Consider the following 12434-nt stretch of genomic DNA (forward strand, 5'->3'; position numbering starts at 1 on the left):
AGGTACGAGGACATTCACATTCCTAAACCCATGGAGACGGAAAAGGTGAACAGCTCCTGCTGTCCCCAACTGCCATCTGTTCACACTGGCTGATGAGCACTTAAAGGAATCAAGCACTTCATGACAGGAGCAGTGAAGCAGAGTGTGTAGATCATCATCTTCATGAGCAATTTCACAACAAAAAGTAGCTCAGAAAACAAGAGTCACAAAGAAACTTTATATAGTCTTCAAGTATTCAAAACTGTTAAATAGATACAAGATGTGTTCACATGATTTACATACTGGACAATATCTGCATTGCCCAACTGGACTCTCTTTACACGCTGAAATGTCCCCAATCTTTTCACATTAGCTTCTGAACAGAGAGCACACAGACAAGAGTCCACAGGGTGTGATGGAGAACAGCTGCTGGTGATGTGAACGGTGTGGGTCTGGGTCGACGGCCTGAATTGATCCCCATCAGCTTACGCCCCATCAACAGACAGAAGTACAGAAGGCCCAACCGAGCGAGGTCTGGAGCGGTTCCGTGTTGAAGGAACAGCCTTGGTTGGGAGGTCTTCATGAAGGATGGTCCCTTTAGGAAAAGCAGCACAGTTGAATGTGGGCTCTAACGCCTGCTGAAGTCCAAAGAGCTTCTCCACACACCAGAAAAGTTCCTCTCAGTCAGAAGAAGCAGATGTGGTTAACGGCTCTGCAGCTTCAAGATTGAAGACAGGAAGTCAGATTACACACTACGCTTGCTCTAGCCAAACACTTTCCTTCCAATTCTTCTAAATTCTGTTGAAATGAAACAAAATCAAGGTATTTACTGCTGAACAGCCACTTAGACCTGGTCATCTCCCCCTCTCCAAACATCTGAGACATCTGGAGAGGAGATGCTGTAATGTACAACCCAAAGGAATGTAACACCAGACAGGAGATGACCCCGTCCACGAGTCCACAGGCTGAAGAATCGTGATTTAAGGAAACAATAAATTAAATCAATGGATGAGTCTGTCTGGTTTGTACATCATCTTCATCAAACTTAATATGGGCCACGTTGTCATTATGAGGAGATGCCTGATGCTCACCATGATTTCCTTCAGTGACACCCCCCCAAAAAAAAGAAGAAAAAAAAAAAAACATGAACGGATTCAATTCCACTGAGTGAATCATGCAGTTGTTGCTTCAACGGTAACCCTAATCATTTAACTGACCCCGCCACTCATTTAAATATAAGAAGTGAATGTATGCAAAGACATCCTCCTCATTCTTTAAAACAAAAATCAAAATCTTGGAATTAAATCATGTGATTTATGTGTCGCTTTTGACTGCAGTGGCCATCCGTACGCTGGGAACCAAGTAGTTCTGCTGTAGAACTGCTAGAAACTGTCAGCTTAAAGGATGAAGACCACCATTTCAGATATTAACTATAGATTAATCCCACCCAAAAACATGCGTCACTCAGACAGGAATTTTTACAGAACAATGACAACATAGAGAACATGGCAAGAGATGGTCAAAATTACGCATCTGGAACCAAAAGTCGCACCGAGAACAGAACAAGATCCTGCCTATGACAGAGGGGACTGTACACTTTCTACAAGGTCCAATACAACAAGACCACTCACTCAAGGAACAAGTCAACTTAAAACAAATGTCCAAGTTTCACTTCACAAAGAACAAGAGAATTCCTGCCATGTGATGAAGAGACATTGTCATGGAAACTAAAATGAAACCTTTAAAGTTCGGTGAACAATAGAAATTTGTTTTAAGTCAACAGCACCCTTATTCAGATTACTAATGTTCTAGTTTTTTCAATTACTTTTGTGTTTGTTTTTTTTTTTACATCAACACAACAGTTGATTGGTAGGTTGTCTTATGTACAGAGGGTTCTCACGCATTGAGCCTCAGAGACTGATCCTCTCTCCTCCTGGAGGAGATGTCAATGTCGATGGAGTCTTTACCCACAATGAGGCGTAGCCGCTTTGCTGGGGGAAGTGGAATGAAGTCATCTTCAAATTCGTTGTCGAAATAATCATCGTCGTTCCCCTCCTCATCATCCTCATCATTGGATGAAGGTTCGGCCAGAACTTTCTGGGTTCGATACCCACCAAACCGAGTGTCCAGGCTCTGAGCCACGTCCCCATTGTAGGCGGCCTGCGATGTTTGGCGAGCATCGTCCTCCCTCTTCAACTGGATTTTCAATTTGGTTGAGTTGCTGTGGACAATGGGGGTGAAGCCGTTGTTCAGTTTGGCCACGTAAGAGCTGCCTTTGTCCTTGTCATGGTCCTTGCTGAACTTGATGCTAATTTTGCTGGAAGAGGCCGAGTTGACAGTGGATGTGGAGAGGGTGGAGGAGCCGATGTCGTTGGGGTCGTTGGTCTTGCTGCTGCTGCTGTCTCTCCGCCGGCGGAGCGTCAGTTTTGGGATTCCTGTGTTGTTTTCCAGGATCAACTGAGCGTCATATCGTGTGATGCGTCGCTTCTTTTTCCCCTTATCCTGGGAGCGGTAGCTGCTCTTTCCTTTGTCCACGTGGAAGGACTTACTGCCATTAGCAATGCAGTTATAGTCCCTGTGTCTGTTGCTGAAGCCCGACAGTCCATTAGCACAATCTGAAAAGTCAGAGGAATGGCCCACAGCCCCGGACATGAACGGCTCACAGTTTGAGCCCTCGCATTTCACTGTCCGATCAGTCCTGGACCGCGGCAGCCGCTTCCAGCTGGTGCGCAAGCCTCTTCTGGTATAACCAGAGTCCAACATTGGCTGCCCCAGACCAACTCCATGGTGGAGATACTCCTCCATGTCTGCTGGCTCAGTTTTGATGACCACACCGCCAGGGACTGGGCTTAAGCCATCCATGGCGCTGGGCTCTAGCTTGACGCACGTAACTAGTTCCTGGGGCTTTACGAGGGTCCTTGTGGACCTGCGAGTTCTATAGGAGGAGATCTTGCCGCCCTGCGCAGCTGGATGACTGCTGCACTCCTTGGTAGCATGACGAGTAAGGCAGCCTTGCTGACTCAGTGCTAACTGACCGGGTTCCTGTGCATCCTTCTTAATGGCGACATCTTTACAGGTCGATCCCTTCGAGTCCCTGAGACCCAGCTGGCACGTGTCTCCTCGGGCTGGTGCCCGAGGTTCCACCCCTCTTCTGCGACTTCGCAACTGGACTTTGCTGAGTGAAGGCTTGGATTGGGATTTCAGTCTCTTTGGTACCCTGGTGTTGCTTACACGACCTTGCTTTGAACATGAGGTAGAAAGGGCTCTTGACAGAGTCTGCCTGGTTTGTGTCCTGTTTTTGTACTTCAAGCCAGATGAGGAGGATGATGAAGATGGTGTTCTTTTTCTCGCAGCTGTAGAAAGAGTGAAAAAAATTTAGGAAAAGAAAACGACATACACAATATTTATTTTATTACTCAGAGGTGTGATAGAAAATAATGAAAAAAAAAAATTCAACTTTTAAATTCATGTGGAAGAGGTGCCATTACTGAAACTCCCAAATGGACCACATGATCCGATGTGGAGTTTTAGATGGTGAACTGCTACAGTAGTTCTGAAGTTCTGTCTCAGAAATCCTACCTTGATGTGTTTTTGGCATTTCCTGAGAGTCTAGGTCAGTGTGGGACCCCACAGAGTGACTGTCGGAGCACCGGTTTCCTTCTCCAAGCTTCTTCAGCCTGTTGAGCCGTTTGTCAGTCTCCCGCAGCCCATATTTGCTGTTGATCACCGGCACTTCTACTGGCAGCCCAGCTTTGGATTTGAAAGCCCCGGTACCCCGTCTATATGATGAACAAACAAAAACCTGTTCAGGTCCTTGAGGTCTTCATGCTTAAATCCAATCTGATGCTAAAAGAAACCAATCTGTCACATCTCACTATTGTTTGCCTGATAGAGCTGATACAGTTTTAACTAGATAAGTTGCATTACATGTGATAATGCTAGTGTGAACACTTCTTGCTAAATGTGGTTGCTGAAAGTGGTAAAGCTGTTTGTTGAAGTAATTTGTGGTAATTGCTGAAGAGATTTGCTAAAAAAAAAAAAAATCAAAGCTATTTGCACAACACTAAAGTTGCTTAATAGCTTCAATAATTAAAACCTTATTAGAAGTCAAATTAGCCAAAAAAGAAGCTAGCATGTTGCTAAAATATAAGCCAAACTCCAAATTAGTTCAAAAAAATCTCAGTAGATGCATAATTAGGTGAAAATGTGAACTTGTAGCTAAAATATTAGCTAAACTAAAGAATGGCCAAAAAAGAAAACCCTTGGTAGATGCCAAATTAGCAAAAAAATGTTGGTGTGTTGCTAAAATCAAAATGTGCGAGAGAGAAAGAGAGTATTGTTGCCACGGTAACAGATTCAAAGTTCAGGTCTCATCAACTGCATGTCATCGCCACAAACTGCAGGTTCCGAAAAGGACAGACTTTGTCCCGAACAAATTGTCAGTGTCAAGTCAGATCAAAATAATTCTTTCAGCATTTAAAAGCTCATGAGTTGAGAAAATGTTATTTGTCTCAAGTTTAAAGTTTTCATGTGAATTTAATAAAAAAAAAGTTTCCCCTCTGGTGCGCTAAAAATTCCATGTTATCCAGTGGTACAGCTACAATTTGCACTAACACAAAAAAATGTTAATATCTTGAAAATTCTTTACTCTCTCTCTCACTTAAAAAAGTTGAACCCTTATACCAACCACAAGCTGACTCCAGAGGAATAACCTCTGCGCATGCCGCCTGTAGAGTGTTGCACCTTTTGCAAACAAAAGAAGCGTGGCAATGTTTTTGATTGAATAAAAACTGAGAAAATGGCAAAGATGCAGGAAAACTGCAGTTGCAACCACAGATCTGGAGCGTCCGATACTTAAAACATGTCCTGCAGCCTGACTGCTATCACAATATACTATACCAAACAACCTGAGGGAGTGCACCATGAGATGACAACATCTTACCACATCACAAAGTAAGATAAGTTAAGTAAACCGCTTCACTAATACAGCGCTGACTGGTCTTTTAGTCCTTTAACCGTGAGCAGGGCAGCGCTGTAGTCCTGGGCTCTGAGCTCTGGACGGGATAGCCTGACCTGGAGGATCAGGTTCAGATCAGAGAACTTTTGATCATTAAGGTTTTGACTGGTAAACCAGTAAACTGTTCAGGACAGCCACCTTTCAGACACCTCCAGCAGTTGGCCTTCACCACAGACGTCAAGCTGGTCACACAGTGAAGTTCAGACCACAGCTAAAATCTCACCTTCCATCCAGGGGATAGCTTAGTATCAGAAATGCTGTGTGCCGTTGTTTGTGCTGCCTTTCTCTGCGTAGAACTATTAGTCATCTAATACACATTTAAGACAGACTATTCATGAATCAGGTACTTCTCATTTTTATACAGAGAGCTCAGGTCAGTGGACAATCATCAGATGATGAAGTCACAGGTCTGAGACACTGGCTCTCCCAGAGAACTTTACCTGGGAAGCTGGCTTTTGTTTGCCCAAAGTGAAGTGTTCATTCACGGAAGCACAAATCTCCATTTTGAGTCTGTTTTTTTTAGACACGGATATTCTGTGAAGTATGACTGGGGCTGCAGTATGTCTGCTGTAAAGAGAAACCTCGGATTTTATTGGTCTTGCTAACCTTTCACAGGTGTAGCATTCACAAAATTCATTGCTCTCTCCAAAGAAGCCATCTCCATAGTAACACGAGATTTCCTCTCCTGGCTCAATGTCTCTCAGGACCTTTACGCAGGCCGTGTCCCGTCCCGTCGACACAAACTGAAAACACATTAACAGACCGTTAGCTTTATGTCAGTTTCTAAGTTCGGACTCTCAAACACCCAGAGGTTTTCCACTGCTTACCTTGCAGTTTGGTCGACAATCTAAAGAACAGAAGAGATAAATAATGAATAGTTTTTTTGTGCATCTATGCCAGAGCCATGCTCCTCAAGCTGAGTTATCTTACCGTGATTGATGAACGCAGCAGGCCCAAGCCACAGCTGGGCGCAGTTCTTGCGTGTGGAGTACATGACACTAAAGTCATTCTCACCATGGCGCAGCAACATGTTCTCTTCACTCTCCGAAAGCTCCGCGATGCAACCGACCAAGAACTCTATCTTATCGTTTCTTTTCCTACGACAATAAAGAGAAAGCCTTTCAAACAGCTTTTTCTTTTTTTTCTTAGTTTCCATTTTCCTCTTCCTGGGGTTCACCAGTCATCGTGAAGAATTTAAACAGTTGAGATGACAGATGGTGGTGTTGAGACTAGGGATGCCCCGATCAGGTTTTTTTGGGCCCGATCCGATTTATTTGATTTTGTGTATCTACCGATACCGAGTCCCAATCTGATACTTTTGTAACACATTTAAAACATGAATAAATTGAATAAACAGATTAGTGTTGTCCTTTATTTATATTTTATTAACCTTTTATCATTAAAAACTTAAATAAAACACTTCTGTGAAGGAGCTTTAATAAACAAGTAAAAATTGAGCAAATATAAACTAGGGGAAAAAATACAATTTTCTTGTTATACAAGTGATAATCATGTGAGAAAGTTTAGTGACTTTAATATCTTTAGAGATATTGAACATTTTTAACCAAATGTTATTCTTGTCCTCATTTAAAATTCTTAAAAATAAATGATTTTTTTTATTTTAGCCTGAATTTGATGATTAGTGTTCATGATTAGCTGATATTGATAGAACCATTTATTAGTTAGTTTATTTGTTTTTTGCTTTGTTTTTGGATTATGCGATCTTTTTTAAGTTCTTAAAACATCACATTTTCGTTTTTATTACCACAGTAGTTAATTTTCTTAACTTTTACTTCTCTGTCAGATAAATAAAGCACGCATATCAAAGGGCAGCTCGGGGCTTGAGGAGTTAAATCATGGAGCTAGCATTTAGCTTAGCACAGTTAGCTGCTGCTGCTGTGTAGCCATCTGTTGGCAGCATGAAGAGGTTCACATTAAACAAACAAACTGTCTTTTTCTGTTGAAATACCTTTAGAGGTTGTTGTTTGTGTTAAGAAAACCAACAGAGACACCTCCTGTCAGTTAAAAGCGTTTTTTAAAAAGTTATTGATCCTGGAAGTTTGAATTTTCAAACATCTAGCTAGCTTGACTAAATTCTTGTTGTTCTCCTGTTTAAATTGTTGCCGTTTTCTGCTGCGTTTTCTGGTGATAACATTTTGTGATCTGTTCATTACATGCAGACTTCTAGTGGAGTATTTATCCGGAAAAATAAGATTGAAATATAATGAGAATCAAAGAAATATCCAATACTGATTAGGGGACAACATCCGATAGCGATGAAGTCATCAACCACGTGATCGGATCGGGACATCCCTAGTTGCGACCATTACAAACAGCAAACTGGTCTCACCATTCCTTAGTGGCCACAATTTTCGCTCCGTTCTGCTCAGATGAATACCGGTTACAGGGAAGAATCTCAAAGCCGCTGTCCGTGGCAAACATCCGCAAATATACAAACACCTGTGCAGAATGCAAAGTTAGCACCTGATCTGCTGCCCAGCTGATGAAGCAAACAAGAACAAGCACAAACATCGGAATCCTCACATGTTGCTTGAAGAGCTTTTCTTGGGCCTTGGGCTTGTGAAGAAACAAATTTCGGCACCATTCGCCAGACATGAGAGCTTTAAAAGCCTTTTCCAAATTGTCATGTTTCTTGAAGTTCTCGATGATCTCCTTCAGCTCCTCTTGTCTCCCTTTGAGTGGGCGAAATCTGTTACAAAACATTTTAAATCAGCACAAACGATATTTACTCAGGACAAAAAAAGTAAGCGTTCACATGCCAGTTTGGTAAGACCCTGACCTGGTGTTCATTTTGTGAGTCTGAAAGCCTAGATATGGGTCCAGGATTAGGCTTGTGGTCAAATCATCATTCTCACACAGCTCTTTGGCAGTCATTCCTGAGGAGGGCACGTAGCGCCTCTCTGCCTCAACACTGGCTCCATTACACCCTGAAAGGGAAGCTGATATTAATGCACAACTTCAACTGGAACATCGAGACTTCTTCCTGCATACAAACTCACTCCGGCTACATCTCCGGCTTCTTGGGTGGCTTTTGACGTGGCGCAGCGACGCCCTCTGTGGATGCTGAGAGCGACTCACAGTTTGCTCTCCAGTCAACTTGTTCCCATGTCGTCTGCCATTCAATACCATGTTCTTGGATTCGCCCGGCCACTTCATGCCCACAAGCCCCCTGGTCTAGTTGCATTTAGTCTCTGAGATGAAGAGATACTCTTGTGCAGGGAAGACTGGGGTTTGAAGTTTGAAACCTGAAGGAAGAGTAGAAAAAGCAAATGAGACTAAAGCACAGTCTGTTCCAATGGAAAACAGTTATTTAGCTCACAAAAACAAGATCCAAGACAAAGTTTTCTGCAAAATCAAGACAGGAGAGACTTAATTCAAAGTTAGTTTATAAAGAAACGTGTTTCTGTTTACTGCAAACATCCACCTGAACCAACTATAAGACCATTAAGTTACAACTGATTGTGAAAGCAGACAGGATTACTCTGCTATAACATGGTTTCCAAGATGCTCTCTGAGAGCAGACTGGTTGCATGTACCAGATTATCTTAGAATTAAAAATATATATATAACTCTTATCAGCACTGGTTAATCTCTCCACTGGACTTTTTCTATGATCCAACTATTTATTGTTTACTTTGAAATTTAAATGCAAATGAGAAGATAAACTAACTAAATAAATGTAAGTGGTGAATTAACCAGTTTATGAGCAGAACAAGGAGACCTCACAGTTGAATGTATTTTATACATTTCTTATGATGTAAACATGAAACTAATATGAATGTTAGTCTGTTCTGTCATTTTGACTTCAAGAAGTTTTCCTTTGGTTTTTTTAGGGGTAAAAGAGATGACTGAAAGGGTGTTTGACAATTAGAAACCCTGCGAGGTTCACTAATAAAACGTATTAATATCCAACTGTGTAAACATCCCACTCAGACAAAGAACCAGTTATTTACATGAGTCCAATGACATCGGAACCTGTTGAGGCGGAAAACGAGCAAGTGTTTACATACGCTCCATTCAGGTTAACGTCACTAAAAACCCACAGCGCCCCTCAGTGACGACTACCGGTATTGCATCGATACACTGTCAAGTTTCACCCGGATGAGTTTTCGTTCTTCAACTATCCGTTAACAGACGACCTGTTTGACCAAAGGCACGCCGTTCCACGAGAACACCCCGCTGCCTCACCACTGTCTCTTTAAAGCCCCAACAAACCAACAACCAGAGCGAGGCTGCAGGAATCCGGAAGGCCACACCGACATCTGGGCCGAGCTAAAGCTCCACACTCACCGACACGGCTCGTATTGTTTGCTAACAACGGCGTCGCTCCGCCCTGCGGCTCCGTTAGCATCCAGCTAACAAGCTGTGGCGACGCCGGAATGCCTCCGAGCCGGCAGCAAGCCCCGGCGACACGCCGCAGACGGTCCACAGCACCCCCAAACAAACAACCACGAACGGACACCAGCACAAAGAGAGGCGCACTGTTCAAGCACCTGATGTATGACGGCAGAAGCACACATGAGCAGTACCCACCACTGCAGACCCCACCAAAGACACGACACTCCACCGACACGAGCGCTGGCAACAACCTGATAGGGCTCGCCCGTCGAGTCCGTTCCCAAACTGTCCTGTCAGGTCCGCCGTGGCCATCCAACTTCAGCCGGATGCTAACGGAGCTGCGCGCACCCGCAGCAGCTGCTGTTGTTTTTGAGCCCCGCACTGCCACCTACGACCACCGACCCGAGAGGGAAACATTTCAAATAGAAGACACAGCCGCTGCTTTTTCCATCCGCCGGTACACGGACGTCCAGCGCTCGCGACAGTCTCTGGGTTAGCTACAGTAGCTGCTAGCAAGAACGGGTTCAACACTTCACCGGGGTTTAAACCCGCTCATCAGCCTACACCCGTCTCCTTAAAAGCATAAAGTGGCTACCGGACATGGCGGGCCCCCTTTGGCCAGGCGCAGGTGGCCGTATTTACCATGAGGGTCGAGAGCAGGAAAGCCAAACGCCGGGAGCTTTTAGTGCGTTAAATGTCCCGAGTCCACAACACGCACACACATTCACAACAAATACTCTGAATACTCACAGGTTTGTCCGCAAAGACGTCATCAACCTCAAAAGCCCTCATTCAAATCTGTCACCAAACCCCACACGACAATATCGCAAGAAACGCTTCTATTTATTTATTCTTTCTTTCTTTTTCGGAAGAAAATATCATTAAAATTCAAGATGGCGGCCTGGCTCCGGCGACAGCAAGATAGGGCCGCAGCACCGCCTTCCGAGAGAAAATAGATCCTAGAAATAAGAGTTTTTTTGCGTTGCTCAGGAAAAATGAAACTATACGGAAGCTCTTAAGCTGACACATGAGACGTGGGTGTCAAATTTCCTTCCTCCATGTAACTACATCAAATCCTGACTTCATGTGTATTAGTTATGTGTGTCAGTAATTGTCGGATGTGGATGTACACAAAAGTAGTGCAGCATAAATAAACATGTTCAGGCTTTCGGGGGAATGAATCGCTGGTTCTGACGGTACAGCTTATTACTAGTTCCTGTGGATAAAGCAACTCAATTTGCTGTTCAAATGCTCCGAGATGTAGTATTTTTAAAGAACACGCAGCCTTTCACCAGAACGGACAAAGGCAATTCCACGGTGATGCAACAAGGATGCGGAGCCTCTTCAACTCCTTTTGAAAACCAAAGCTTCCATTTTTTTTATCTTCCTCCCTTGTATAAACATCTTATTTTTAAACAACACAATTACGATAAATTTTCAAATTACAACATTTCTGAAAGGGAAAACTTTTCATTAAGATGCAGAATTTGCTTCTGGTATATTGTTGCTGAGGAAACCATTCCAGCCAAGCAGATGTGGCAGGACAGAGTGTGTGGGTTCTTCAAAAAATTGGTTGGCAATACTTACAGAGATTATGAAACACCTTCCAGATGTTAGGTGTGTTTGTGTACTTTTGGAGTGAATGGTAACGGGTGGTTTGGGGTTACATGTTTCTGTGTCAGTATGGGTATTCTTAAACTGCATTCAGAACAGACACGTAAAATTTGTGCCTGCCGTCTCTGTTTTGACCCGTTTAACCCAAAGATAATTTTTTATTTTTTTTTTGCTAGTAATGTAATTCTACCAAAATCCTGATTTCCATGTTAGAAAGAGGTATATTTAATCAACTTTGTTTGACTTTTTTGGACTTGGATTTTCAGCAGGCAGATAGAAACACGTGAGGGCTGGGTCCAGGATCCTGGAGGCCGGGACCCAAGACCTCTCCTCAGGGCCGTAGACCTCCCAATCGACGAGGTACTGAAGACCTCTGCCCCGTCGCCTGGCATTCAGCAGGCATCGAACGGTTGACCGTCTATGATGCGGGGAGGAGGAGGCGAGCAGAGGCCGGCTGTAGAGGGCTGACAACATGGGGCTTAATCTGCGAGACGTGGAAAACAGGGTGGATGCGTAGAGACCTGGGGAGGCGGAGCTTGACTGCAACAGGATTGATTACTTTGACCACCTCGAACGGACTGATGAATCTCGGGGATAGCTTCTTGGATTCAGTCTGGAGGTTGATGTTGTCCGTGGACAGCATGACTGACTGACCTGGTGCATAGTCTGGTGCTGGGGTACGACGACGATCAGCCAGCCTCTTGTTTGCCGCAGATGAACAGAGTAGAGCAGACCGGGCCTCCCTCCAGATGCGCCTGCAGCGGCGATAGTGGTGCTGGACTGACGGCACCGCTACCTCTTTCTCCTGCTCGGGGAACAGTGACGGCTGATAGCCCAGAGAGCTCTCGAATGGTGACAAGCCAGTAGCCGAAGAGGTCAGGGAGTTGTGGGCGTACTCAACCCAGGGTAGCAGGGAACTCCAGTAGGACTGGCTGCGGGAGCAAACGCACCGCAGGGCAGCCTCCAGATCTTGGTTGGTCCGCTCCGCTTGGCCGTTAGATTGGGGGTGGAAGCCCGAGGAGAGGCTGGTGGTAGCCCCAAAGGCTGCACAGAAGGTCTTCCATACTCGAGAGATGAACTGGGGCCCCCGGTCTGAGTCGATGTCCACTGGAACGCCATGCAGCCTGAACACGTGAGTGAGGACCAGCCTGGCAGTCTCTGCAGCAGAGGGTAATTTAGTTAACGCCACAAAATGGGCCGCCTTTGAGAAGCGAAAACAACCGGAAACAAAGTCCCGCGTGTCTCGAGACATACTGGGCCACCAGAACCGGCGACGCAGGAAAGATAATGTTCTCCGCACTCCTGGGTGGAAGAATGAGCCCACTGAAGGACCTGCATCCTTAAGGCACTGGGAACATATAAACAGTTATGAGGACCCCCTCCAGGGCCCAGCTCCAGAGTCTGAGCAGCTCTGATGTCCCTCTCCAGCTGCCAGGAGAGTGCCCCCAGGACACAAGATGGGGGA

General features: G+C 44.7%; 1 protein-coding gene across 1 annotated transcript; it reads right to left on the reverse strand.

Annotated features, from left to right (window-relative positions):
• Positions 1-197: 197 nt before the first annotated feature.
• On the reverse strand, positions 198-10300 carry kmt5b (lysine methyltransferase 5B). Its single transcript, XM_024295609.2, has 10 exons — positions 10106-10300; positions 8017-8262; positions 7797-7944; positions 7541-7706; positions 7347-7456; positions 5927-6093; positions 5824-5843; positions 5603-5739; positions 3559-3758; positions 198-3332 (listed from the first exon to the last, which is right to left on the reverse strand). Exons 2-10 carry the CDS (start codon positions 8171-8173, stop codon positions 1876-1878), a joined length of 2562 nt encoding a protein of 853 aa, XP_024151377.1. The 5' UTR covers positions 8174-8262; positions 10106-10300; the 3' UTR covers positions 198-1875.
• Between the last annotated feature and the right edge of the window lie 2134 nt (positions 10301-12434).

The sequence above is a fragment of the Oryzias melastigma genome, linkage group LG3 (assembly GCF_002922805.2).
Source record: "Oryzias melastigma strain HK-1 linkage group LG3, ASM292280v2, whole genome shotgun sequence".
Lineage (NCBI taxonomy): Eukaryota > Metazoa > Chordata > Actinopteri > Beloniformes > Adrianichthyidae > Oryzias > Oryzias melastigma.